At 46.2% G+C, this 24,948-nt stretch overlaps 1 protein-coding gene across 9 annotated transcripts in view; it reads right to left on the bottom strand.

Moving 5' to 3' along the window:
- Positions 1-24,948, bottom strand: part of KMO (kynurenine 3-monooxygenase) — a 622,272-nt gene that overhangs the window by 439,910 nt on the left and 157,414 nt on the right. For 6 of the 9 annotated variants that reach the window (XM_056566897.1, XM_056566899.1, XM_056566896.1 and 3 more), the window contains 2 exons: positions 16,701-16,798; positions 2,902-2,991 (listed from right to left, as the gene is read on the bottom strand). In XM_056566897.1, coding sequence (XP_056422872.1) covers positions 2,902-2,991; positions 16,701-16,798 — 188 coding nt within the window. The remainder of the gene's footprint in view (positions 1-2,901; positions 2,992-16,700; positions 16,799-24,948) is intronic. The other 3 variants (XM_056566902.1, XM_056566901.1, XM_056566903.1) reach the window with 1 other exon arrangement.

Raw genomic sequence — 24,948 nt, 5'->3', positions numbered from 1 at the left:
AGCGTACTCATAATAACCCCTATGGGCACGTTCAGCGAGACAAAACGATTTCTTGTCTAAGCAGGACAACAGTTTTTGTCTAGTAGTGGAGATGCGGGCTTGAGTGTCTATGGTAAAGTGCCGCTTATTGAGGGCCACAAGGGAGGCTAGTTCCGCTAAGATATCTGCCAGAGTCTGAGAAGCTATTTTTTTAAGTTGAGCCCCAAGGGCAATAAACACCCCCCTAAGCATACATTTAAGAGTCTCCCATATAACCGGAGCTGGGGTGTCATCTGAGCTATGGATAACAGCAAAATCAGAGATTGTCCAACGGATCTCAGCACTGCACAGCTCATCCCTGAGGAGATTGTCATTGAGCCTCCAGGTAAATGGGCGAGGTGCGGGAGGGGAGAAAAAGAACTTGGCAAGGATCGGGGCGTGATCAGACCATACCCTATTATCGATGGATGAGCGCGGGGAAAGGGACAGGAGGGGGTGACTGACAAATATCATGTCTAACCGACTATAAGAGCAATGTGTGGGTGAGTAGTAGGTGTAGTCCCTATCATCAGGGTGGAGGACCCTCCACAAGTCTATGAGTTTTCGAGAGTGGAACTCCTTACGTAGTCTACGGAGTGCTGCAAAGGAAAGCGAAGACCTACCAGAGGAAGAATCAACCGTCGGGTCCAAGATCCAGTTGAAATCACCTCCCATGATGACCCGAGAGGAACCAGCAAAGGAGTCCAGGCGAGCCAGGAAGTATAGAGCAAAAGCAACTTGGCCCTGGTTAGGGAAATAAACAGAAATGAAGTGAACACTTGGGAGGCATGAGAGAATTGCACAAAAAGGTACCATGGGGTCCTCGAGTACCTTAGTGACAGAGGGCATGAAGCTCCGATGAAAGGCTATAGACACGCCTTTGGACTTAGCAGAGGGGTACCAGACAGGATAGTTACGATTTTTTATGGAGGCTAGAAAATGGGTTTCCTGAAAAAGGGCCACAGATACACCCTTCTTATGAAGATAATGGAGAAGCTGGCGCCTTTTTTCTGGAATATTAAGGCCCCTGACATTAAAGGAGCAGACAGCTAAAGAATCCATAATTAGGATAGGAGGTGAGGGAGAGGGGGGGGGGAGACACAAAAGTGGTAAGGATAGGCACAAGAGGAGGGGAAGGGGACACACAAGGAAAGGGGGGAAACAGGAGCAAGAAAAGAGAGTAGGGAGAAGAACAGAGACATCAGGAGCAAAAAGAGAGAAAAAAGAAGAAAAAACAAATGCGGCCAATCAGTGGCCCTAGAAGGTCAGTATACCTGTAAATGTAAATACCAGCCTGGTGGACATCAGCGCTACTTGGGGAAGTGAAAGCCTGAGAGAAACAAATCCCGCAATAGAGCTGGAAACAAGGTAACTTGAGCGCCCTCATAGTCCACCGTTCCATGATTTGTGGCAGCCAGCATGATTCTAACTTTTTCCTTGAAGAAATGCATGTGGCATATGACATCCCTAGGAGGTGCGTTGTCTGGTGGCTTTTAGCCTAGGGAGTGATGTATGTGGTCTAATTCCACTGGGCCCTGGAAGTCAGGAGGCAACAGCAGTGCAAAAACCTTCTGGGCCGCAGCATCAAGGTCAGAAGGAGCTACCGACTCAGGGACGCCCTGCAATCTAATATTATTACGGCGGTGCCGGTTCTCGAGAAAGAAGCTCAGCAATCTGTAAGGAATGTTCCTGTAGTACCTTAGAATGAGAGTCCACACAGTCCTGCAAGGCATCATGGCGCTCGTCAAGATCAGTGAGGTGTTGCCCCCCAGTGAGCGTAGCTCCCCTTTCACGAGCTCCGTCTCCTTCTTGTAAGTGCTTTCAAGCCGGGAGATGCAGCGCTCAAAATCTCGCTTGCTCGGGAGAGCCCTGAGGTAAGACTTAATGTCGCATTCACTGCCCGGCTCCTCACCTCTGGGAGAGTGGTGGGGAGACCAAACCCGCTCGGTTCGGATCTCCAGCCAGGGACTTAGAGCTTGTGGCGGTGGCCATCTTGGTTGCAGAGACGCCAATCTCCAGAGTGGGTTAGCTGCCAAAGAAGTGGGTAATGGCACCGGAGTCACCTGTGAGTTGGTCAGCAATGTTTCTGCATTTCTTATGCCGAGGCATGAGCACGGGGTGACAGGTTAGCGCTGCTGATATAGCAAGGTAGGAGCAGACGGGAGAGCGGAGCGAAGCAGAGCAAGTCCTCACTCCTCCATAGGCAAGCCACGCCCCCCAATTCTGCACTTTACATATTCGTTTCTATTCAAAAGACATGTGCACCACTATTTTATTCATACAGGCTGGAATATCCACAGACGTGTGGCTTTTATATTGATTGTATTTTATTACATATTTTTATATTATAATGTATTCTATGCTATGTAATTTTATAATTTATTAAATTGTATTTTGTGTCCCCGCTAACCCACAAGGGCGTCACGGAGCACATTACATATTTTAAACAATTAATTAATTAATAAATGTCTATCCAGTATTCAAGATCCTAAGCCTCAATTTTCCTTTTAATCACTTTACTTTCCGACACCGTGGGTATAGGTGCCATTTGAGAAGCTCGGATCAATGTAACTAGCAGATAGGAGCCTCTCCTATTTTCTATATATTGCTAATATAAAATGATGTTTTAGGATCAGAAGCTATGTAGTGTGAAGATTATGCAGTAATACAAGAAATTTTGAAGGAAGCAAGTACCTTTATACAGCACTCCATAACCCTGTAGAATAAACTACTGAGTCAAATATCTGCATGTTTTAGGCTTTTAATGTTACAGACAACTATCACTATAGCACTATTAGCCTAATAGTATTGTAATAGGCATATGCATGAAAACTATAAAAATCTACCAAAACATCAACCACATATGAGAACACAAAATAATACCTGGTCATGTTTCCCATAGGGTATAGAATACTTTTTACCATTAACTGAATGAATCATTCTTGCATACATTGGAATACCATTGGTCACAATCTGCAAAAAATAAATAAAAAAATATATAATTAAGTATTTTAAAATCTGGGACATCTGCAGTATCCTGGTACCCATGCCCCAGCTACACACATGTGAAGCTGTTGTGTGGCTAAGGAAGCTTTTGCTATATGCCTATATCTGTGTTAGGAGTATTGGGAGTTAACTTGCAACTACTGTTTTGTACATTGTACTGCCATAACAGCACATGCTGAGATATCACAGATATGTAAGGGATAAACAATTGCATACCATTTGTATAAGAGGAGTGACTCATCATGACATACTCCCCAACTAGTTTCTGTGCAGAAACTTCTGAAATGGCTGAGGGAGGAGTCCCTATTCCAAGATCCCTCTTCCCAGAGAACTGGACCCAAAATCAGTCCAGTCTAAGGCTAGGTTCACATGGCCGTTGTCTTCCATCATGCTTTTATCCTGGCACTTCCTCCTAAATGGACAATTATACTAACGGATGCAAACTGATGAAAAAGGATGCCATTTAGTGGCATCCTTTTTCATTCGTTAGTATGAAAAGTTAGCCGCCTACAGACTCCCACAGCTGGGACTACTACTACTCCCATCATGGGACAGACTTGTTTTCATAATGGGAGTAGTAGTTGCCGGCTGCGGGAGTCTGCAGGCGGCTGGGGAGACTACATTAGTGCTTATACTACTTCCCCTATCTTGGAAATCATGGAACAGTCTCTGTTCCTGTTGGTGGTAGTAATACAGGGGCTGAGGGATTGATCACATGTATTATAAATATGCCCACTGGGAGGGGAGGCGAATTAATATATACGGGATTAAATTTGTGATTATCACAGTAGTAGTTTAAAAACCCCACTGGGAGCCCTGAATAGCCACTCTGTGTCGGCCATTCAGGGCTCCCGGCGGGGATTTAAAATCAAAAGTAAATGCACTCTATACATCGCAGGGGAGCGGAGCAAGCTGCCCGCCCACTTCCCTAGTTAATAACTTCTGATCACATCAGGTCTCAGAAGTGAGACCTGGTGTGACCAGTCCTTCAGCCCCATACTACTACCCCCAACATGGAACATACTCTGTTCTATGATGGGGGTAGTAGAACAAGCACTATTGCCTCCCCCAGACTCCTGCAGCCGGGGGAACTACTACTCCTATCATGGGAAAAAAGTCTGTTCCATGATGGGAGTAGTAGTAGTCCCACAGCACTGCAGGAGTCCATTGACTTCACCTCCTCTGAGCCTGCCAATGGATGACATAAAGGCTCATCCATTTGCCATAGACTTCAATGTTAAAGGGGTATTCCAGGCAAAAATTTTTTATATATATCAACTGGCTCCAGAAAGTTAAACAGATTTGTAAATTACTTCTATTAAAAAATCTTAATCCTTTCAGTACTTATGACCTTCTGAAGTTAAGGTTGTTCTTTTCTGTCTAAGTGCTCTCTGATGACATCTGTCTCGGGAAACGTCCAGTTTAGAAGAGGTTTGCTATGGGGATTTGCTTCTAAACTGGGTGTTTCCTGAGACAGGTGTCATCAGAGAGGACTTAGACAGAAAAGAACAACCTTAACTTCAGAAGGTCATAAGTACTGAAAGGAATAAGATTTTTTAATAGAAGTAATTTACAAATCTGTTTTACTTTCTGGAGCCAGTTGATATATATAAAAAAGTTTTTGCCTGGAATACCCCTTTAAACTTATAATACCCATTTCTATTCATTTCGATAGGAGAAAAAATACTGCATGCAACGTCATTTGCCCTATCAAAAAAAATGGAAAGGAAGCAAACGGGTGCAAACAGGTGATAAAGGATTGTAAAAAAAATCCTACTGACATCAATGGGATTATTTTACAGCCATTTCCAACCCAATTGGAAAATTATCGAACAGATTGATAAAGGGCATTTATTAACTGGGGCAAATGTTAATGTGAACGAGCCCTAAATCTGGCTTTAGCACTAGAAACAATGGGAGTCTACTGCAACTGAATTTCTAAGGGGAATTCCACCATGTGAACAAGGCCTTAAAGGGGTACTTACCCTTTATACCCTTATAGTTTTTATTTTTTTAACCCCTTTTAGGACATAGCATTTTTCCGTTTTTGCACTTCTGTTTTTTCCTCCTTACCTTTTAAAAATCATAACCCTTTCAATTTTGCACCTAAAAATCCATATGATGGCTTATTTTTTGCACCTCTAATTCTACTTTGTAATGACATCAGTCATTTTACCCAAAAATCGACTGTGAAACGAAAAAAAATCATTGTGCGACAAAATGGAAGAAAAAACGCCATTTTGCAAATTATGGGGGCTTCTGTTTCTACGTAGTACATTTTTCATTAAAAATGACACCTTATCTTCATTCTGTAGGTCCATACGATTAAAATGATACCCTACTTATATAGGTTTGACTTTTTATTACTTCGTAAAAAAATCACAACTACATGCAGGAAAATGTATACGTTTAAAATGGTCATTTTCTGACCCCTATAACTTTTTTATTGTTCCACGTATGAGGAGGTATGAGGGCTAATTTTTTGTGTCGTGATCTGAAGTTTTTGTTTTGATCAGACTTCTTGATCGCTTTTTATAAAAAATTTTATGTTATAAAAAATGACCAAAAATACGCAATTTTGGACTTTGAAATTTTTTGCGTGTACGCCATTGACTGTGCAGTTTAAATAACAATATTTTTTTATAGCTCGGACATTTACGCATGCGGGGTATACCACATATGTTTATTTTTATTTTTATTTACACAGTGTCACGATTCGGCTGGCTGGAGGTGGATCCTCTGTGCCAGAGAGGGATTGGCGTGGACCGTGCTGGTGGACCGGTTCTAAGTTGCTACTGGTATTCACCAGAGCCCGCCGCAAAGCGGGATGGTCTTGCAGCGGCGGTAGCAACCAGGTCGTATCCACCAGCAACGGCTCAACCTCTCTGACTGCTGAAGATAAGCGCGGTACAAGGGAGTAGACAAGAGCAAGGTCGGACGTAGCAGAAGGTCAGGGCAGGCAGCAAGGATCGTAGTCAGGGGCAACGGCAGGAGGTCTGGAACACAGGCTAGGAACACACAAGGAAACGCTTTCACTGGCACAATGGCAACAAGATCCGGCGAGGGAGTGCAGGGGAAGTGAGGTATAAGTAGGGAGTGCACAGGTGAACATACTGATTAAGCCTGCTGCGCCAATCAGTGGCGCAGTGGCCCTTTAAATTGCAGAGACCCGGCGCACGCGCGCCCTAAGGAGCGGGGCCGCGCGCGGCAGGACAAGACAGACGGGGAACGGGTCAGCTACGGGAGCCGGGATGCGCATCGCGAGCGGACGCCTCCCGCATCGCGAATCGCATCCCGGCTGGGAGTGATATTGCAGCGCACCCGGTCAGCAGGTCTGACCGGGGCGCTGCGAATGAGAGGATGCTGCGAGCGCTCCGGGGAGGAGCGGGGACCCGGAGCGCTCGGCGTAACAGTACCCCCCCCCTTGGGTCTCCCCCTCTTCTTGGAGCCTGAGAACCTGAGGATAAGACTTTTGTCTAGGATGTTGTCCTCAGGTTCCCAGGATCTCTCCTCTGGGCCACAGCCTTCCCAATCCACCAAAAATAATCTTTTCCCTCTGACAGTCTTGGAGGCCAGAATCTCCTTCACAGAGAAGACGTCAGATGAACCGGAAACAGGAGTGGGAGAAACAACTTTGGGAGAGAAGCGGCTAATGATGAGTGGTTTAAGGAGAGAGACATGGAAGGCATTGGGAATACGAAGAGGAGGAGGAAGAAGGGGTTTGTAAGAGACAGGGTTAATCTGGCACAAGACTTTGAAAGGGCCAAGATAGCGTGGTCCCAGTTTGTAACTGGGGACACGAAAGCGGACATATTTAGCGGAGAGCCATACCTTGTCTCCGGGAGCAAAAATGGGGGGAGTTCTTCTTTTCTTATCAGCAAATCTTTTCATCCGGGATTAAGCCTGTAAAAGAGAATTTTGGGATTCTTTCCAAATGGTGGAAAGATCATGAGTCACTTCATCCACAGCGGGCAAACCAGAGAGCAAGGGAGTAGGGAGGGGAGGAAGAGGGTGACGGCCGTACACCACGAAAAATGGGGATTTAGCAGAAGATTCGGAGACTCTGAAGTTGTATGAGAATTCGGCCCATGGTAGAAGATCTGCCCAGTCATCCTGGCGGGAGGAAACAAAATGCCGTAAATAGTCACCCAGGACCTGATTAATTCTTTCTACCTGCCCATTGGATTGGGGATGATAAGAAGAAGAGAAGTTTAATTTGATCTTGAGCTGTTTACAGAGGACCCTCCAGAATTTAGACACGAATTGGACGCCTCTATCCGAGACGATATGCGTGGGCAAACCGTGAAGGCGAAAAATGTGTACAAAAAATTGCTTTGCCAACTGAGGCGCTGAAGGAAGACCAGGAAGAGGAATAAAATGTGCCATCTTGGAAAATCAATCAACGACCACCCAAACAACTGTGTTGCCACGGGATGAGGGCAAGTCCGTAATAAAGTCCATACCAATCTGTGACCAAGGCTGTTCAGGAACAGGCAGAGGATGAAGGAGACCAGCAGGCTTCTGACGAGGAGTCTTATCCCGGGCACAGACAGTACAGGCCCGCACGAAATCAACATCATCAGTCTCCAGAGTCGGCCACCAATAAAAACGAGAGATGAGTTGCAAGGATTTTTTGATGCCCGCATGGCCTGCGAGGTGGGAGGAGTGTCCCCATTTGAGAATCCCGAGACTCTGGCGTGGAGTAACGAAGGTCTTCCCTGGAGGAGTTTGCCTGCTGGAGGCTGGAGAAGTGGAGATCAGACAGTCAGGAGGAATGATATGTTGCGGAGAGACCTCTACTTCAGAGGCATCAGAAGAACGAGAGAGGGCATCGGCCCTAATGTTCTTGTCAGCAGGGCGAAAATGGATTTCAAAGTTAAAACGGGCAAAGAACAACGACCACCTAGCCTGGCGAGGGTTCAGTCGTTGGGCAGACTGGAGATAGGAGAGATTCTTGTGATCAGTGTATATGATAACTGGAAATTTTGATCCCTCCAGCAGGTGCCTCCATTCCTCAAGCGCCAATTTAATGGCCAGTAGTTCTCGATCACCAATGGAGTAGTTTCTCTCCGTCGGAGAGAAGGTCCTAGAAAAAAAAACACAAGTAACAGCATGCCCGGAAGAATTTTTTTGTAGAAGGACAGCTCCAGCTCCCACAGAGGAGGCATCTACCTCAAATAGAAAGGGTTTAGATGGGTCAGGTCTGGAGAGCACGGGAGCAGAAGAAAAGGCAGACTTGAGATGTTTAAATGCGTCTTCCGCTTGGGGAGACCAGGACTTAGGATTGGCATTTTTCTTGGTTAAAGCCACGATAGGGGCCACAATAGTGGAGAAGTGTGGAATGAATTGTCTGTTATAATTGGCGAACCCCAAAAAACGTTGGATAGCACGGAGTCCGGAGGGGCGTGGCCAATCTAAGACGGCAGAAAGTTTATCTGGGTCCATTTGTAGTCCCTGGCCAGAAACCAAGTATCCTAGAAAAGGAAGAGATTGACATTCAAAGAGACATTTCTCCATTTTGGCATAAAGTTGATTGTCCCGAAGTCTCTGAAGAACCATGCGGACATGCTGGCGGTGTTCTTCTAAGTTGGCAGAAAAAATCAGAATATCGTCCAGATAAACCACAACACAAGAATATAGGAGATCACAAAAAATTTCATTAACAAAGTCTTGGAAGACGGCAGGGGCGTTGCACAGGCCAAAGGGCATGACCAGATACTCAAAGTGTCCATCTCTGGTGTTAAATGCAGTCTTTTATTCGTCCCCCTCCCTGATGCGGATGAGATTATAAGCACCTCTTAAGTCCAGTTTGGTAAAGATGTGGGCGCCTTGTAGGCGATCAAAGAGTTCCGAGATAAGAGGTAAGGGGTAGCGGTTTTTTACCGGGATTTTATTAAGTCCGCGGTAATCAATGCAAGGGCGTAGGGAGCCATCTTTTTTGGACACAAAAAAAAATCCAGCACCGGCAGGAGAGGAGGACTTGCGGATAAACCCCTTTTTTAAATTCTCCTGGATGTACTCCGACATGGCTAGAGTCTCTGGAGCAGACAGAGGATAGATTCTGCCCCGGGGTGGAGTAGTACCCGGGAGGAGGTCAATAGGACAGTCATAAGGCCTGTGAGGAGGTAAAGTCTCTGCTTGCTTTTTGCAAAAAACATCAGCATAGTCCATATAAGCCTTAGGAAGACCGGAAACCGGGGGAACCACAGGGTCACGACAGGGGGTACTGGGAACCGGTTTAAGACAGTCCCTGAGACAAGAAGTACCCCAGTTCTTGATTTCTCCTGTGGACCAATCAAGGGTTGGGGAATGGCGTTGAAGCCACGGTAATCCAAGAAGAATTTCAGAAGTGCAGTTGGAGAGGACCAAAAATTCTATTTTTTCGTGATGGGGTCCGATGCACATTAGGAGAGGTTCCGTGCGGTAACGCACGGTACAGTCCAATCTTTCATTGTTAACAGAATTGATGTAGAGGGGTCTGGCGAGACTGGTCACCGGGATGTTGAACCTGTTGATGAGAGAGGCCAAAATAAAATTTCCTGCAGATCCGGAATCCAAGAAGGCCATAGCAGAGAAGGAGAAGGTAGAAGAAGATATCCGCACAGGCACAGTAAGGCGTGGAGAAGCAGAGTTCACATCAAGAACTGTCTCACCTTTGTGCGGAGTCAGCGTACGTCTTTCCAGGCGGGGAGGACGGATAGGACAATCCTTCAAGAAGTGTTCGGTACCGGCACAGTACAGGCAAAGATTCTCCATGCGGCATCGTGTCCTCTCTTGAGGTGTCAAGCGAGACCGGTCAACTTGCATAGCCTCCACGGCGGGAGGCACAGAAACGGATTGCAGAGGACCAGAGGAGAGAGGAGCCGGGGAGAGAAACCGCCTCGTGCGAACAAAGTCCATATCCTGGCGGAGCTCCTGACGCCTTTCGGAAAAACGCATGTCAATGCGGGTGGCAAGATGAATAAGTTCATGCAGGTTAGCAGGAATTTCTCGTGCGGCCAGCACATCTTTAATGTTGCTGGATAGGCCTTTTTTAAAGGTCGCGCAGAGGGCCTCATTATTCCAGGATAATTCGGAGGCTAGAGTACGGAATTGGATGGCGTACTCGCCAACAGAAGAATTACCCTGGACCAGGTTCAGCAGGGCAGTCTCAGCAGAAGAGGCTCGGGCAGGTTCCTCAAAGACACTTCGAATCTCCGTGAAGAAGGAGTGTACAGAGGCAGTGACAGGGTCTTTGCGGTCCCAGAGCGGTGTGGCCCATGACAGAGCTTTCCCAGACAGAAGGCTGACTACGAAAGCCACCTTAGACCTTTCAGTAGGAAACTGGTCCGACATCATCTCCAAGTGCAGGGAACATTGCGAAAGAAAGCCACGGCAAAACTTAGAGTCCCCATCAAATTTATCCGGCAAGGATAATCGTAGGCCGGAAGCGGCCACTCGCTGCGGAGGAGGTGCAGGAGCTGGCGGAGAAGATTGTTGCTCAAGCTGTGGTAATAGCTGCTGTAGCATCACGGTCAGTTGAGACAGCTGGTGGCCTTGTTGCGCTATCTGTTGCGACTGCTGGGCGACCACCGTGGTGAGGTCGGCGACAACTGGCAGTGGGACTTCAGCGGGATCCATGGCCGGATCTACTGTCACGATTCGGCTGGCTGGAGGTGGATACTCTGTGCCAGAGAGGGATTGGCGTGGACCGTGTTGGTGGACCGGTTCTAAGTTGCTACTGGTATTCACCAGAGCCCGCCGCAAAGCGGGATGGTCTTGCAGCGGCGGTAGCAACCAGGTCGTATCCACCAGCAACGGCTCAACCTCTCTGACTGCTGAAGATAAGCGCGGTACAAGGGAGTAGACAAGAGCAAGGTCGGACGTAGCAAAAGGTCAGGGCAGGCAGCAAGGATCGTAGTCAGGGGCAACGGCAGGAGGTCTGGAACACAGGCTAGGAACACACAAGGAAACGCTTTCACTGGCACAATGGCAACAAGATCCGGCGAGGGAGTGCAGGGGAAGTGAGGTATAAGTAGGGAGTGCACAGGTGAACATACTGATTAAGCCTGCTGCGCCAATCAGTGGCGCAGTGGCCCTTTAAATTGCAGAGACCCGGCGCGCGCGCGCCCTAAGGAGCGGGGCCGCATGCGCCGGACAAGACAGACGGGAGCCGGGATGCGCATCGCGAATCGCATCCCGGCTGGGAGTGATATTGCAGCGGACCCGGTCAGCAGGTCTGACCGGGGCGCTGCGAATGAGAGGATGCTGCGAGCGCTCCGGCGAGGAGCGGGGACCCGGAGCGCTCGGCGTAACACACAGCATTTTTTTTTATGGGAAAAGGGGGGTGATTCAGACTTTTATTAGGGAAGGGGTTAAATGATCTTTATTCACTTTTTTTTTCACTTTTTTTTTGCAGTGTTATAGCTCCCATAGGGGGGCTATAACACTGCACACACTGATCTTTTACACTGTTCACTGCAAAGCCATAGCTTTGCATTGATCAGTGTTATCTGCAGTTGATTTCTCATGCCTGGATTTCAGACTTGCAGCAATCAATCACCGTTTGGACACGCAGGAGGCAGGTAAGGCACCCTCCTGCTGCGTCCCAGCTGATCGGGACATCGTGATTTTATCGCAATGTCCCGATCAGCCCGACTGAGCTGCAGGGATACTTTTACTTTCACTTTTATACGTGGCGATCAACTTTGATCGCCGCGTCTAAAGAGTTAATGCCGGACATCTGCCGAAACGCCGATGTCCAGCATTAGCGCGGGTATGAGGAGAGCTCAGCTCCTGAGCTCACTTCATAACCCCCCGTGCCGCAGCGCCGTATAAACCCGGCGTTTTGCGGCAAGGGGTTAAATCAACCTGTGCCAGAAAGTTAAACAGGTTTGTAAATTACTACTTTTTAAAAATCTCAATCCTTCCAGTAGTTATTAGCTGCTATATGCATCATAGGAAGTTGTATTTCTTTCTGGAGTTCTTTTCAGTCTGACCACAGTACTCTCTGCTGACACCTCTGTCTGTATCAGAAACTTGTACTCTGGACGGATTAAGATTTTTACAAATCTGTTTAACTTTCTGGCACCAGTTGATTTAAAAAAATTTAAAAACAAGTTTGCCACCGAAGTACCCCTTTAAGTGCAGGTGCCCCAAATTGGACACAATACTCCAAATGTGGTCCAACTAGTGATTTATACAGAGGCAAAACTATGGTCTTGTCCCAAACCTGTATGCCTCTCAGTACATTCCATGACTTTGTTAGCATTGGCAGCAGCTGCCTGCCACTAGTTACTAAAGTTGAGCTTACTGTCCACCAGTACCCTCAAGTCCTTTTCAGTAGTAGTTTCACCTAATATTTTATCATTTAGCACACAATTGTACATTTTACTTTTACAACCCAAATGCATAACCTTACATGTATCCACATTAAACTTCATTTGCCATGTCTGTGCCAAAAATAATATTAACCCCTTAAGGACTCAGGGTTTTTCAGTTTTTGGACTTTCGTTTTTTCCTCCTTACCTTTTAAAAATCATAACCCTTTCAATTTTCCACCTAAAAATCCATATTATGGCTTATTTTTTGCGACACCAATTCTACTTTGCAGTGACATTAGTTATTTTAACAAACAACAAAAAATGTGGTCTCAAATGGCTGGAGGTGCTCAACCCCAAATGCAGTTGTGCATTTATACTTTGGCCCCTGTTTTGCTTATCAAGCACAGGTAGGATTAGCGTTAGGTCTCGCACCATCTTGAGAAACCTTGGCGTTGGTGTGCGGGCTCTGGTGTGTCCTTCATATAAGGATACACTGGCGAATGTCTCAATTTTAACATCAGTGTTGAGGGATAGCCAATGTCATTGTATACATCTACCACAGTAGTGCACCCATATTCCTGTATTGTACATTAGTTATTTTACCCAAAAATTCACGGCGAAACAGAAAAAAAAATCATTGTGCGACAAAATCGAAGAAAAAACGACATTTTGTAACTTTTGGGGGCTTCCGTTTCTACGCAGTGCATATTTCGGTAAAAATGACACATTCCCTTTATTCTGTAGGTCCATACAATTAAAATGATACCCTACTTATATAGGTTTGATTTTGTCGTACTTCTGGAAAAAATCATAACTACATGCAGGAAAATGTATACGTTTAAAAAATGTCATCTTCTGACCCATATAACTTTTTACAGGGCGGTATAAGGACTAATTTTTTGCTAATTTTTTTTAATTCATTTTTTAATGGTATAAAAAGTGACCAAAAATACGCTTTTTTGGACTTAGGAATTTTTTTACGCGTACGCTATTGACCGTGCGGTTTAATTAATGATATATTTTTATAGTTCAGACATTTACGCATGCGGCGATACCACATATGTTTATTTTTTTTTTATTTACACTGTTTTATTTTTTTTTATGGGAAAAGGGGGGTGATTAAAACTTTTATTAGGGAAGGGGTTAAATGACCTTTATTAACACTTTTTTTTATTTTTATTTTTGCAGTGTTATAGGTCCCATAGGGACCTATAACACTGCACACACTGATCTTTTACACAGATCACAGGCGTGTATTAACATGCCTGTGATCAGTGTTATCGGCGCTTGACTGCTCCTGCCTGGATCTCAGGCACGGAGCAGTCATTCGTCGATCGGACACCGAGGAGGCAGGTAAGGGCCCTCCCGGTGTTCTGTAAGCTGTTCGGGATGCCGCGATTTCACCGCGGCAGTCCCGAACAGCCCGACTGAGCAGCCGGGATACTTTCACTTTAGAAGCGGCGGTCAGCTTTGACCTCCGCTTCTAAAGGGTTAATACCGCACATTGTCGCGATCGGCGATGTGTGGTATTAGCCGCGGGTCCCGGCCGTTGATGAGCGCCGGGACCGACGCGATGTGATGCGGGGTTGCAGCGCGAACCCGCTTCTTATCGCGGGAGCTGGCGCAGGACGTAAATATACGTCCTGCATCGTTAAGGGATTTTACTTCCACAAAATATTTGTTAATTATTTCACTGTAGACTTTGTGGTAAAATTAGTTATGTCACTACAAAGTAAAATTGATAGTGCAAAAAACATGCCCTCATATGTGTCTGAAGGTGGAAAATTGAAAGTGTTATGGCTATTAGAAGGCAAGGAGGAAAAAGCAAAAGTGCCAAAATGAAAAATCCCTAGGTCCTTAAAGGGGTACTCCGCCCCTAGACATCTAATCCCCTATCCAAAGGATAGGGGATAAGATGTCAGATCGCCGGGGTCCCGCTGCTGGGGACCCCGGGGATCGCTGCTGCAGCACCCCGCTATCATTACTGCGCAGAGCGAGATCGCTCTGCACGTAATGACGGGCAATACAGGGGCCGGAGCATCATTATGTCAAGGCTCCGCCCCTCATGACGTCATGGCCCGCCCCATCGATACAAGTCTATGGGAAGGGGGCGTGGCGGTCGTCACGCCCCCTGCCATAGACTTGCATTAAGGGGACGGGCCGAGATGTCATGAGGGGCGGAGCCATGACGTCACGCTGCTCCGGCCCCTGTATCGCCCGTCATTATGCACAGAGAAAACTCGCTCTGTGCAGTAATTATGGCGGGGTGCCGCAGCGGCGATCCCCGGGGTCCCCAGCAGTGGGACCGTGGCGATCTAACATCTTATCCCCTGTTCTTTGGATAGGGGATAAGATGCCAGGGGCGGAGTACCCCTTTAAGGGGTTAAAAAATGAAAGTATCAAATAATTTAGCCTGGGCCTTCCTAAAGTCTTGAAACAAATAGGTAATGGTTAGAGTGACCAGATATTGTAGCTGGAAATTGATATTTTGGTAATATTCAGTTGAAGTCAAAATTATTCAAACAGTCCCTATCAGAAACATACAGCAACACTATGCTTTGGGGAAATGGATCAAACATATAGCATTTATCAATGTTGGTGTGAGGTAAAGATTTTACCCCAGTTATCTTGGTGTATTGTTTGCACAGTTCCTCAAAATTTACCTAAAAGGTGCACAGGACTTGATAAACCAATCTCTGCAGCTCACTGGTTTCTATAATTGCACAACATTTAAGTGTTGTGTTATAGCATACACTTTTGTACGTGTCCTATTGGGTGGTGTAGGTTTGCGCAAAAAAAAATGTACGGTTCACCAAACAGTAGACAGCTTTGAAAGATGTTCTACCAAAAATTGAGCAAAAAATGCAATTGCGCAAAATTTGTAGGGACGTTTAGAGCATTGCAGTGGTGTAAAGCCAATGATAAATGCCCCCCTATTAGACTACATTCAGTCCAAAAACCTAAATGAGGCAGGTTCCTGCCAGGAACATGCCACGCTATACAGATTGCCAATGTGTAAAGGTAACATGCTCAAAACATGATATGAATCTAACTAATGATGATATGATACTAACAAAGATATGAAAAATCCCTAGGTCCTTAAAGGGGTACTCCGCCCCTAGACATCTAATCCCCTATCCAAAGGATAGGGGATAAGATGTCAGATCGCCGGGGTCCCGCTGCTGGGGACCCCGGGGATCGCTGCTGCAGCACCCCGCTATCATTACTGCGCAGAGCGAGATCGCTCTGCACGTAATGACGGGCAATACAGGGGCCGGAGCATCATTATGTCAAGGCTCCGCCCCTCATGACGTCATGGCCCGCCCCATCGATACAAGTCTATGGGAAGGGGGCGTGGCGGTCGTCACGCCCCCTGCCATAGACTTGCATTAAGGGGACGGGCCGAGATGTCATGAGGGGCGGAGCCATGACGTCACGCTGCTCCGGCCCCTGTATCGCCCGTCATTATGCACAGAGAAAACTCGCTCTGTGCAGTAATTATGGCGGGGTGCCGCAGCGGCGATCCCCGGGGTCCCCAGCAGTGGGACCGTGGCGATCTAACATCTTATCCCCTGTTCTTTGGATAGGGGATAAGATGCCAGGGGCGGAGTACCCCTTTAAGGGGTTAAAAAATGAAAGTATCAAATAATTTAGCCTGGGCCTTCCTAAAGTCTTGAAACAAATAGGTAATGGTTAGAGTGACCAGATATTGTAGCTGGAAATTGATATTTTGGTAATATTCAGTTGAAGTCAAAATTATTCAAACAGTCCCTATCAGAAACATACAGCAACACTATGCTTTGGGGAAATGGATCAAACATATAGCATTTATCAATGTTGGTGTGAGGTAAAGATTTTACCCCAGTTATCTTGGTGTATTGTTTGCACAGTTCCTCAAAATTTACCTAAAAGGTGCACAGGACTTGATAAACCAATCTCTGCAGCTCACTGGTTTCTATAATTGCACAACATTTAAGTGTTGTGTTATAGCATACACTTTTGTACGTGTCCTATTGGGTGGTGTAGGTTTGCGCAAAAAAAAATGTACGGTTCACCAAACAGTAGACAGCTTTGAAAGATGTTCTACCAAAAATTGAGCAAAAAATGCAATTGCGCAAAATTTGTAGGGACGTTTAGAGCATTGCAGTGGTGTAAAGCCAATGATAAATGCCCCCCTATTAGACTACATTCAGTCCAAAAACCTAAATGAGGCAGGTTCCTGCCAGGAACATGCCACGCTATACAGATTGCCAATGTGTAAAGGTAACATGCTCAAAACATGATATGAATCTAACTAATGATGATATGATACTAACAAAGATATTCGGTAGTGAAACAAGACAACAGATTTTATTAAATAAATATTTACTGTACCTTCTCTTCTAAGTCAACAGCTCTGAGAGCTTGCCGACCTCGGTATGACAATGCCAAATTAATGCTTCTTCCACTAACAGTTTTGTCTGTTCTGATATCTATTACAGAAACAAATGTTGAAAAGTACATTAAATTTAAAGGGGTATTTTGGGTTCTTAAAATTATCTTCTATTGTGCTGGGCCACCATAAAAAAACACATATTTACCTACCTAATTCCCTTTAGAAGTTCCCCTGTGGAGTCTTCTGGTCCCCCACTGTACACTCTGGCTGCTAATTCTGTGATGGACTCATCTAGGCAGTGACAGACCACTCACCACATTTTCTCAGAAGTAGCAACCGAAGTGTTCAGCAGGGATCCAGAAGACTTCTCCGAGGGATCCCTGAAGGAGCGAGGTAGCTAAGTATGTGTTTTTTTTTTTAACTATTTTTATCATGGCCCTAGCACAATAGGAAATCATTTTTAGTAACAGACATTGGCTGTGTGCAGTCGTGTACCTCAATGAAAAAAAATATGTAAACAAATTTATATAAATAAATAAAAAAAGCTTTTATTTTTCAATAGCAAATTATCCCAGTACAGCCTTCATTTTACCATAGCAACCAATGACAGTGCAACATAAATTTTTTCTAGAGGAGTTTAAAAGAAAACAGTTGATCTTTGGTACTATGACCAAAAATGATGAGTACAATAACCTGACCCCATTGTACTGTACTGACATTCCTGCGCCTGACCTTGCTCCTGGCCCTGAATGTGTACTCCTGCCTAAATCTTACTGTGATACCTTGATGCCTGCCCATAACATCCCCTGGGCATTAACCTTTCTTTAGCAGACCATTCAGGCCCATGCATCGGTGACTCCTGGTCTGCTGGCCCAGCCCATTCCCCCACCTGAACCATTCTTGGAACGTGACCTGTTACCCTCTAGCACCTAAATCCAGATTCCAAACTTGGGCTAGCACAGAGGGGAAAAATCTAGGAGGTACTTAGACACCTGAGTAGAGATGAGCGAATCAAATCTGATGAATCCAATTTCGTTACGAATTTCATGAAAAATTTGATTTGCAACAAATGCGAATATCGCTGCGATTCTATAGCACAAATCGATTCAATAACTCCATTTAGTGCGATCCAGTCTCCAGGGTAAAATAGCAGCTCCACATGTGAGGACATTGGGCAAGGAATCCTGGGAAGGCAGGAACAAGGGTAGGTGGGATGACCCTGAATGACATGCAGGATGCAGCCTATCAGCAGCCAGTCACCCCTGTGATGTCACAGCCCTATATAATCGGCAATTTTTACTGCAGCCATTAACCTTTCAATCACTTTCTATAGCATTGTATTACAGAGAGGGGCAGAGAGCTATGTGTTGCCTCATACATTTGGACAAGCTGGCTCAGCTGGAGAAACCTTAGCAGAGGATGGAGGAATCATTTTTCAAAGCAACTCTGTCTTTGCTCCACAACATGTTATACTAGTCTGTAGACGGTATAATACCCAGCAGTCCATTCCTAATAGTCTTTGAGACACTGTTGTGTACTACTGGTGTTGTGCAAAAATATGTTTTTTAAGTGTACTGTAGCGCATTTTTCTGCCCTCACAAGTGCATACCACATACCTACATCTAAGTAGAGTACTATTTTGTACCTGTTAATCTGTCAAGGGCCTAGATACTGTGAAAGGCCAGGCAAAAGTAATCACCAGCTGGTGAGGTATGTGGTATGCACTTATGAGGGCAAAAAAATGTGCTACAGTACGCTTAAAAAACGTATTGGAGTAAAACCTCCAATACATTTTTTAAGCGTACTGTAGCGATTTTTTGCCCTCATAAGTGCATACCACATACCTGCATCTAAGTAGTGTACTATTTTGCAACTGTTAATCTGTCAAGGGCCCAGATACGGTGAAAGGCCAGGCAAAAGTAATCACCACCTGCTGCTGTTCTATACAAATAAATACTGTTTTAATCATAGCGTATTGTACACCCCTCATATACGCACTAAGTATGTAAGGCAGAGAAGTGCCAGGATGTGCACAGAGGAGTGGCAGAGGCCTTAATTCATCAGGCGCAGGCAGAGGTTGCAGCAGACTAGGTGCGAGTGGCAGCAGGAGTCGCACCAAGAGGCCTGATCTCCTGGTATCAGCTAGTGGTCGTGTCTCGACCAGCAACCAGTCTGCCGTCATTGGTTAACACGGTCATCCACTTCCTCACAAGTGACATCTGATACCCCCAGTCAACAGTCGGTGGGTTCCTCAGAAATAACACTCAGTTGGAATGGCCTGGGAGCAGTCCTTGTCCTCCCATTGCCTCTGTCCTATGCTGTTCCCTCCCCTAAAGAAGTATCTTATGCTGTGGGTTCAGCTCCACTATTCAGTGAGGATGATCTAAGAGAGGACCAGTGCCACGCCGCTCCCTCTTTCAGCCAGCCAAGGCTCCACCACCTCAGCTAATGGGAGCTGTGTGTCATACCCTCCTTCTGTCGTTGCAGATGCTCCTGCTAAGTCTACTTTTAGTCAGTCATTCCGCCAGCAATCCATCGGCAAAGCCATGTCCAAGAGACAACAGTATGCGCCCACTCATCCAACGGTGCAGAAGCTGAATGTGCTCCTGTCCAAGTTGCTGGTGCTGCAGTCCCTCCCTTTTCAAGTGGTGGACTCTGCACCTTTCAGAGAACTGATGGCTTGTGCCAAGCCGAGGTGGAGAGTCCCAAGCCGTCATTTGTTTGCGAAGAAGGCAGTACCAGCCCTGCACAATTTTGTGGAACAGAAGGTGGTCCTGTCCTTGAGCCTGTCGGTGTGTACCAAAGTGCACGGCAGTGCTGACGTCTGGAGCTGTAACTATGGTCAGGGACAACACATGTCCTTTACAGCCCACTGGGTGAATGTGGTTCCTGCACAGCGACAAAACCAACTTGGACAGGTCACGCCGCTTCCTCCTCCATGCTCTCAGGCCATTGGTACTGTGACAGTGTGCGACTCCTCATCCTCCACCGTGTCCTCAGCCTCCACTGCACAGACAAGTCTCAGTGCCCCTTCAGCATACCATGTGTGCAGGGCATGGTGGTGCCACGCTATTCTTCACATGGTTTGCCTTGGAAAACGGAGTCCCACAGGCGAGGAACTGCTAAAAGTCATTCATAAAAGAAATCGGAGCATGGCTTACCACACGAAAACTGGGAATGGGAACCATGGTGACTGACAACGGGAAGAACATCTTGTCTGCGCTGCGACAAGGAAGGCTGAGCCATGCAAGACAAGCCTGTTCAATCTGGTTGTCAAGTGGTTCCTGAAGTGTTCCCCCATTTGCAAGACATCCTAACAATGGGAAGGAAACCTTGCATGCACTTCAGCCACTCGTGCACCGTAAAGCACAGCCTCCTTGAGCTGCAGCGTCAGAACGGTATCCCCCAACATAGTCTGATTTGCGACGTTGCCACACATTGGAATTCGCCCCTCCATATGTTGGACTGATTATACAAACAGAGAAAAGCCATCAACAATTTCTTGATGATCCAAGCAGATAGGGGGACTCCCCTGTGTAACTTCAATGTGAACCAGTAGCAGCTCATACGTGACACCTGCCGTTTGCTCAGGCCCTTTGAGGAAGCAACATTATTAGCCAGTCGCCAGGATTACGGGATGAACAATGTCATTTCACTGCTTCATTCCCAACAACATGTGTTGGAAACGATGGCTGGTCAGGGCAATGGAGACGTGGTGCCTACGTTTCATGGCCACATGAGCCCTGTGGGGGCTGAACTGGAGGGGGAGGGGCACAGTGGAGCACAGTTTAGGTTTTGAAAAATGGGTGGTTTTTCTCATCATTTGACAGGAGATGAGGAGCAGGAGCAGCCAGAGGAGCTAGAGGGTTATGAGGAAGGCAAGACAGAGGACCCAGACACACTGTGGCAGTATGCAGTGGAGATGGAGGCAGGGAGTCCCTTGCACAAATGGCACAATGCATGCTCACTTGCTTGCGTAGTGACCGCTGAATTGTCACCATTCAGTAGAGGGATGACTTCTGGCACTCCACCTTATTAGACCCTCGCTACCGCCACAAAATGGGGGCCTTTTTTACACCCACTGTGTGGGAGGACAAACTGACCTACTACAGAGACCTCCTACGTAAGCAGTTGGCTGATGCCTATCGGTGCCATCGTCCATCCTCTCGCAGGTCTCGGGGGGCCCCTGTGCTCACCGAGGGGTGGGGTAGCAGGAGCAGTACCAGCTCCATCAGCAGCAGCCTGAGTCTACAGTTGCTGATGAGTACCTTTCTTCACCCGTATAGCGAAGCAACTCAGAACCGCTGGACTTCTGGTCAGCCAAACTTGATTTGTGGCTGCAACTAGCAGAGTTTGCCCTGGAAAAGCTGTCCTGCCCGGCCAGTAGTGTGCCATCAGAGCAGGTGTTTAGTGCGACGGGGGCCATAGTCACCCCAAGGAGAACTCGTCTGTCCACGAAAAACATGGAGAGACTGACCTTTGTGAAGATGAAGCAGGCATGAATCCACCCACCTAAGCCTGATGCATGAGTAGATTGACCATGGTGCCACACAAACACTTCACAAATATGTATAGTGCCAAACAAATTTAAGGCGATGCTCCCCAGTTACAAACATTACTCCGCATCAGACCTTTTTTCACCCACCTTCCTCAGCGGGTACTGGTATTGCCACCTACTCTGTCACCGGGTCCCTTTCAGGACTCCTGATGCTGCTGCTGCCACCTCCAGGCTGTCTCATTCTGCCACCAAATGGTCTCCTCATGCTTCCGGCAACTCCAGGCTGTGCCATTCAGCCACTATATGGTCTCCTCATGCTTCTGCCAACTCCAGGCTGTGCCATTCAGCCACAATATGCACTACTCATGCTGCCGCTAACTCCAGGCTGTGCCATTCAGCCACTATATATTCTACTTATGCTGCCGCCAACTCCAGGCTGTGCCATTCAGCCACTTTATGGTCTACTTATCTGCCGCCAACTCCAGGCTGTGCCATTCAGCCACTATATGGTCTCATCTGCCACCAACTCCAGGCTGTGCCATTCAGCCACTATATGGTTTATTGATGCTGCTGGGCCTGGGAGATTACCTAAAAATTTTTAAGGTAGCCCTAGCCACCATAAATCTTTAATTTAAATTTAAAAATTCATCTTTTAATCTTAGGGTTTGTGAAGCCCTATTGTCTCCTCATGCTGCCGCCAGCTCCAGGCTGTGTCATTCAGCCACTATATGGTTTACTTATGCTGCTGGGCCTGGGACATTACCTAAAAAAAATTATGGTAGCACTAGCTACCATAAATCTTCTATTTAAATTTTAAAATTCATCTTTTAATCTTAGGGATTGTGACGCCCTATGGTCTCCTCATGATGCCGCCAACTAAAGGCTGTGTCATTCAGCCACTATATGGTCTCCTCTTGCTTCCACCAATTCCAGGCTGTGTCATTCTGCTAGATTATGGTCTCCTCGTGCTGCTGCCACCTGTAGGCTCTATCATTGTGCCACCATGTGACTCCTTGTTAGTTTGGGTTTTGTGGTCATACAGTATTAGTTCAAAGTAAACACTGGGACACTAAATTTGGGAATCTCATATATATCTTCAATTAACATTTTTAAAAATCAATGTAATCTTTTCAAGACTGAGGCCCCATGGTCGTCAACGTCATATTACCTGTGGAATTATCACAAGAATCCAATGAAACAGCTTGGAGCGATAACAATGAACCATAACTGATATGAAATGAAACAGTCGCACTTTCACAGTCAGGGGGACGCTGAGAGGCAGGGGCTGGAACAGGTGGTATCTCGCCTGGCGGAGGACCTCCAGCTCGATTTAAGATACAAGTATGAGTTTTTTCACTGCAGCCACTTCTAGCTTTATGCGCCCACTGAATGTGCTCCTGTCCAAGTTTCTGGTACTGCAGTCCCTCCCTTTTCAAGTGGACACTCAGAGTATTGGGGTGCGCTTAAAGGCAGGGGCTGGAACAGGTGGTAGCTTGCCTCATGGCGGACCGCCAGCTCGATGCTCACCAGAATGGGTAATCAAAAAATTTTAATAAATTCAAATTAAATGAAATAAAAATTACGGTACATAAAAAAAACCTGCCACATCCAGACGCTCTGCGGCAGTGATTCTAATAGCAATGCCTGTAATCTGCATGTCATACTGAATAACTGTATTATTTCACTAACAGTATACTCCCTATGCGTGTTAGGACAAAGCAAATTGTTTTACACCCCTATTGAGGTTCTTTGTTGGCCAGAAATAGTAGTTTTTAATAGCAATTCGCGCAAATAAATTCAACCTGAACCAAATTTTTTTGGGAATCGGCCGAACCAAACTTTAAAAAAATTTGCTTCTCTACTCCTGAGTTTTGTGAAATGCCAAACTAGTTGGGTAGCACAGCGGGTTCACACCCATTGTCCCATTACAGAGTTCTTATAAGAAAACGTATTACGGGTACATTCACACGAGCGGATTTACTTCCTAACTTGCAGCATATTTCTGGCTGCGAGTTTGAATGTGGGCTGGCTCTCCGCAGTAAAGTTTTGGCAACGGAATATCCACTTGCCATGGGTTTCTGACTAGGTCAGATTGAAGCAGAAACATGAGTCTCCATTTTGACTCTGGCAGCCATATTAAGCAGATGCATGCAAAGATTAACTTTAACCTCTTAAGGACGCACGCCGTGACCCCGCATCATACTGGGTCGGTCCCGGTGGCAAATGATAGCCGAGACCCTGGGCTAATAGCGTGTGGCACTAATCGTTGTGCCGCGCACTATTAACCCTTTAGAGGCGGCAATCAAAGTTGATCGCCGCGTTTAAAACGAAAGTAAAAGCTTCCCGGCAGCCCAGTCGGGCTGAACGGGACTACCTTGCTCCGTCACGTCCGATCGGCATTTGATTGCTCCAAGCCTGAGCTACAGGCTTAAGCAATCAACCCCCTATAACGCTGATCCATGCAGGGATCAGTGTAATCCCTGGCTTTACAGGGATCAGTGTAAAAGATCAGTGTGTGCAGTGTTATAGCCCCCTATGGGAGCCCCCTATAACACTGCAAAAAAAAAAAGTGACAAAAAAAGTTAACAAAGGTCATTTAACCCCTTCCCTAATAAGTTTGAATCACCCCCCTTTTCCCATAAAAAAAAAACTGTGTAAATAAAAATAAACATATGTGGTATAGCCGCGTGCGGAAATGTCCGAACTATAAAAGTATATAGTTAATTAAACCGCACGGTCAATGGCATACGCGCAAAAAAATTCCAAAGTCCAAAATAGCGTATTTTTGGTCACTTTTTATGTAATGAAAAAATGAATAAAAAGCGATCAAAAAGTCCGATCAATACTTCAGAACACGGCGCAAAAATAAAAATGTTATAGGGGTCAGAAGATGAGAATTTTTAACGTAAAAATTTTCCTGCATGTAGTTATGATCTTTTTCAGAAGTACGACAAAATCAAACCTATATAAGTAGGGTGTCATTTTAACCATATGGACCTACAGAATAAATATAAGGTGTCATTTTTACCGAAAAATGCAATGCGTAGAAACGGAAGCCCCAAAAAGTTACAAAATGAAATTTTGTAACAATTTTTTTTCCGTTTCGCCGTGTAACTTGATAAAAGCAGCAGAAGGGAGGGATCAATATTCGTGAATATTCGCATATGCCAATATTCGCCCAGCGGTCTCACACAGTATTATTAGAGCCTTCTTTAGACCACACAAGCTGGAAGCAGAGAGGGATGATCACTGTGATGTGTACTGTGAAGAAAGAAAAAAAGCGAATATTCATAATTTTGAATATATAGTGCTATATTCGCGAATAAAATTCGAATTGCGAATATTCGCGAGCAACACTAGTCTCAAACTGTAGCCCTCCAGATGTTGCTCTGCAACTCAATGACTTCGTAGGATCTAGGGAGCCAGCCGCACGACATGCCGATCACGTCCCGCAGCCTCCACCGATGGGTAAGTGGACTTCGGCGCCCGTTCCCCTTCGGTTCCCCATTCTGCCCCTCCTATTGTGGGTGGGCAGGATGGGGAAAGCAAAAGTTAACCCCCCCCCCCCCCGCCCCCGATCTGTTATTGGTTGTCACTTTTGACGCCCAGTAGCAGGGTTAGGAGGGGTGGCACCTCTGCCACCTCACTCCTATCCTTTCAGGGGGATTGTGGGTGTCATGGACAACCGCAATACCCCTTATATTCCGGGTCACCATAGACCCGTAATGACATAGAATCACAAGTGTGAA

Source organism: Hyla sarda, chromosome 3 (assembly GCF_029499605.1).
Source record: "Hyla sarda isolate aHylSar1 chromosome 3, aHylSar1.hap1, whole genome shotgun sequence".
NCBI lineage: Eukaryota > Metazoa > Chordata > Amphibia > Anura > Hylidae > Hyla > Hyla sarda.
Note: the sequence above shows the minus strand (reverse complement) of the source record. Positions and strands in the feature narration are given on the sequence as shown.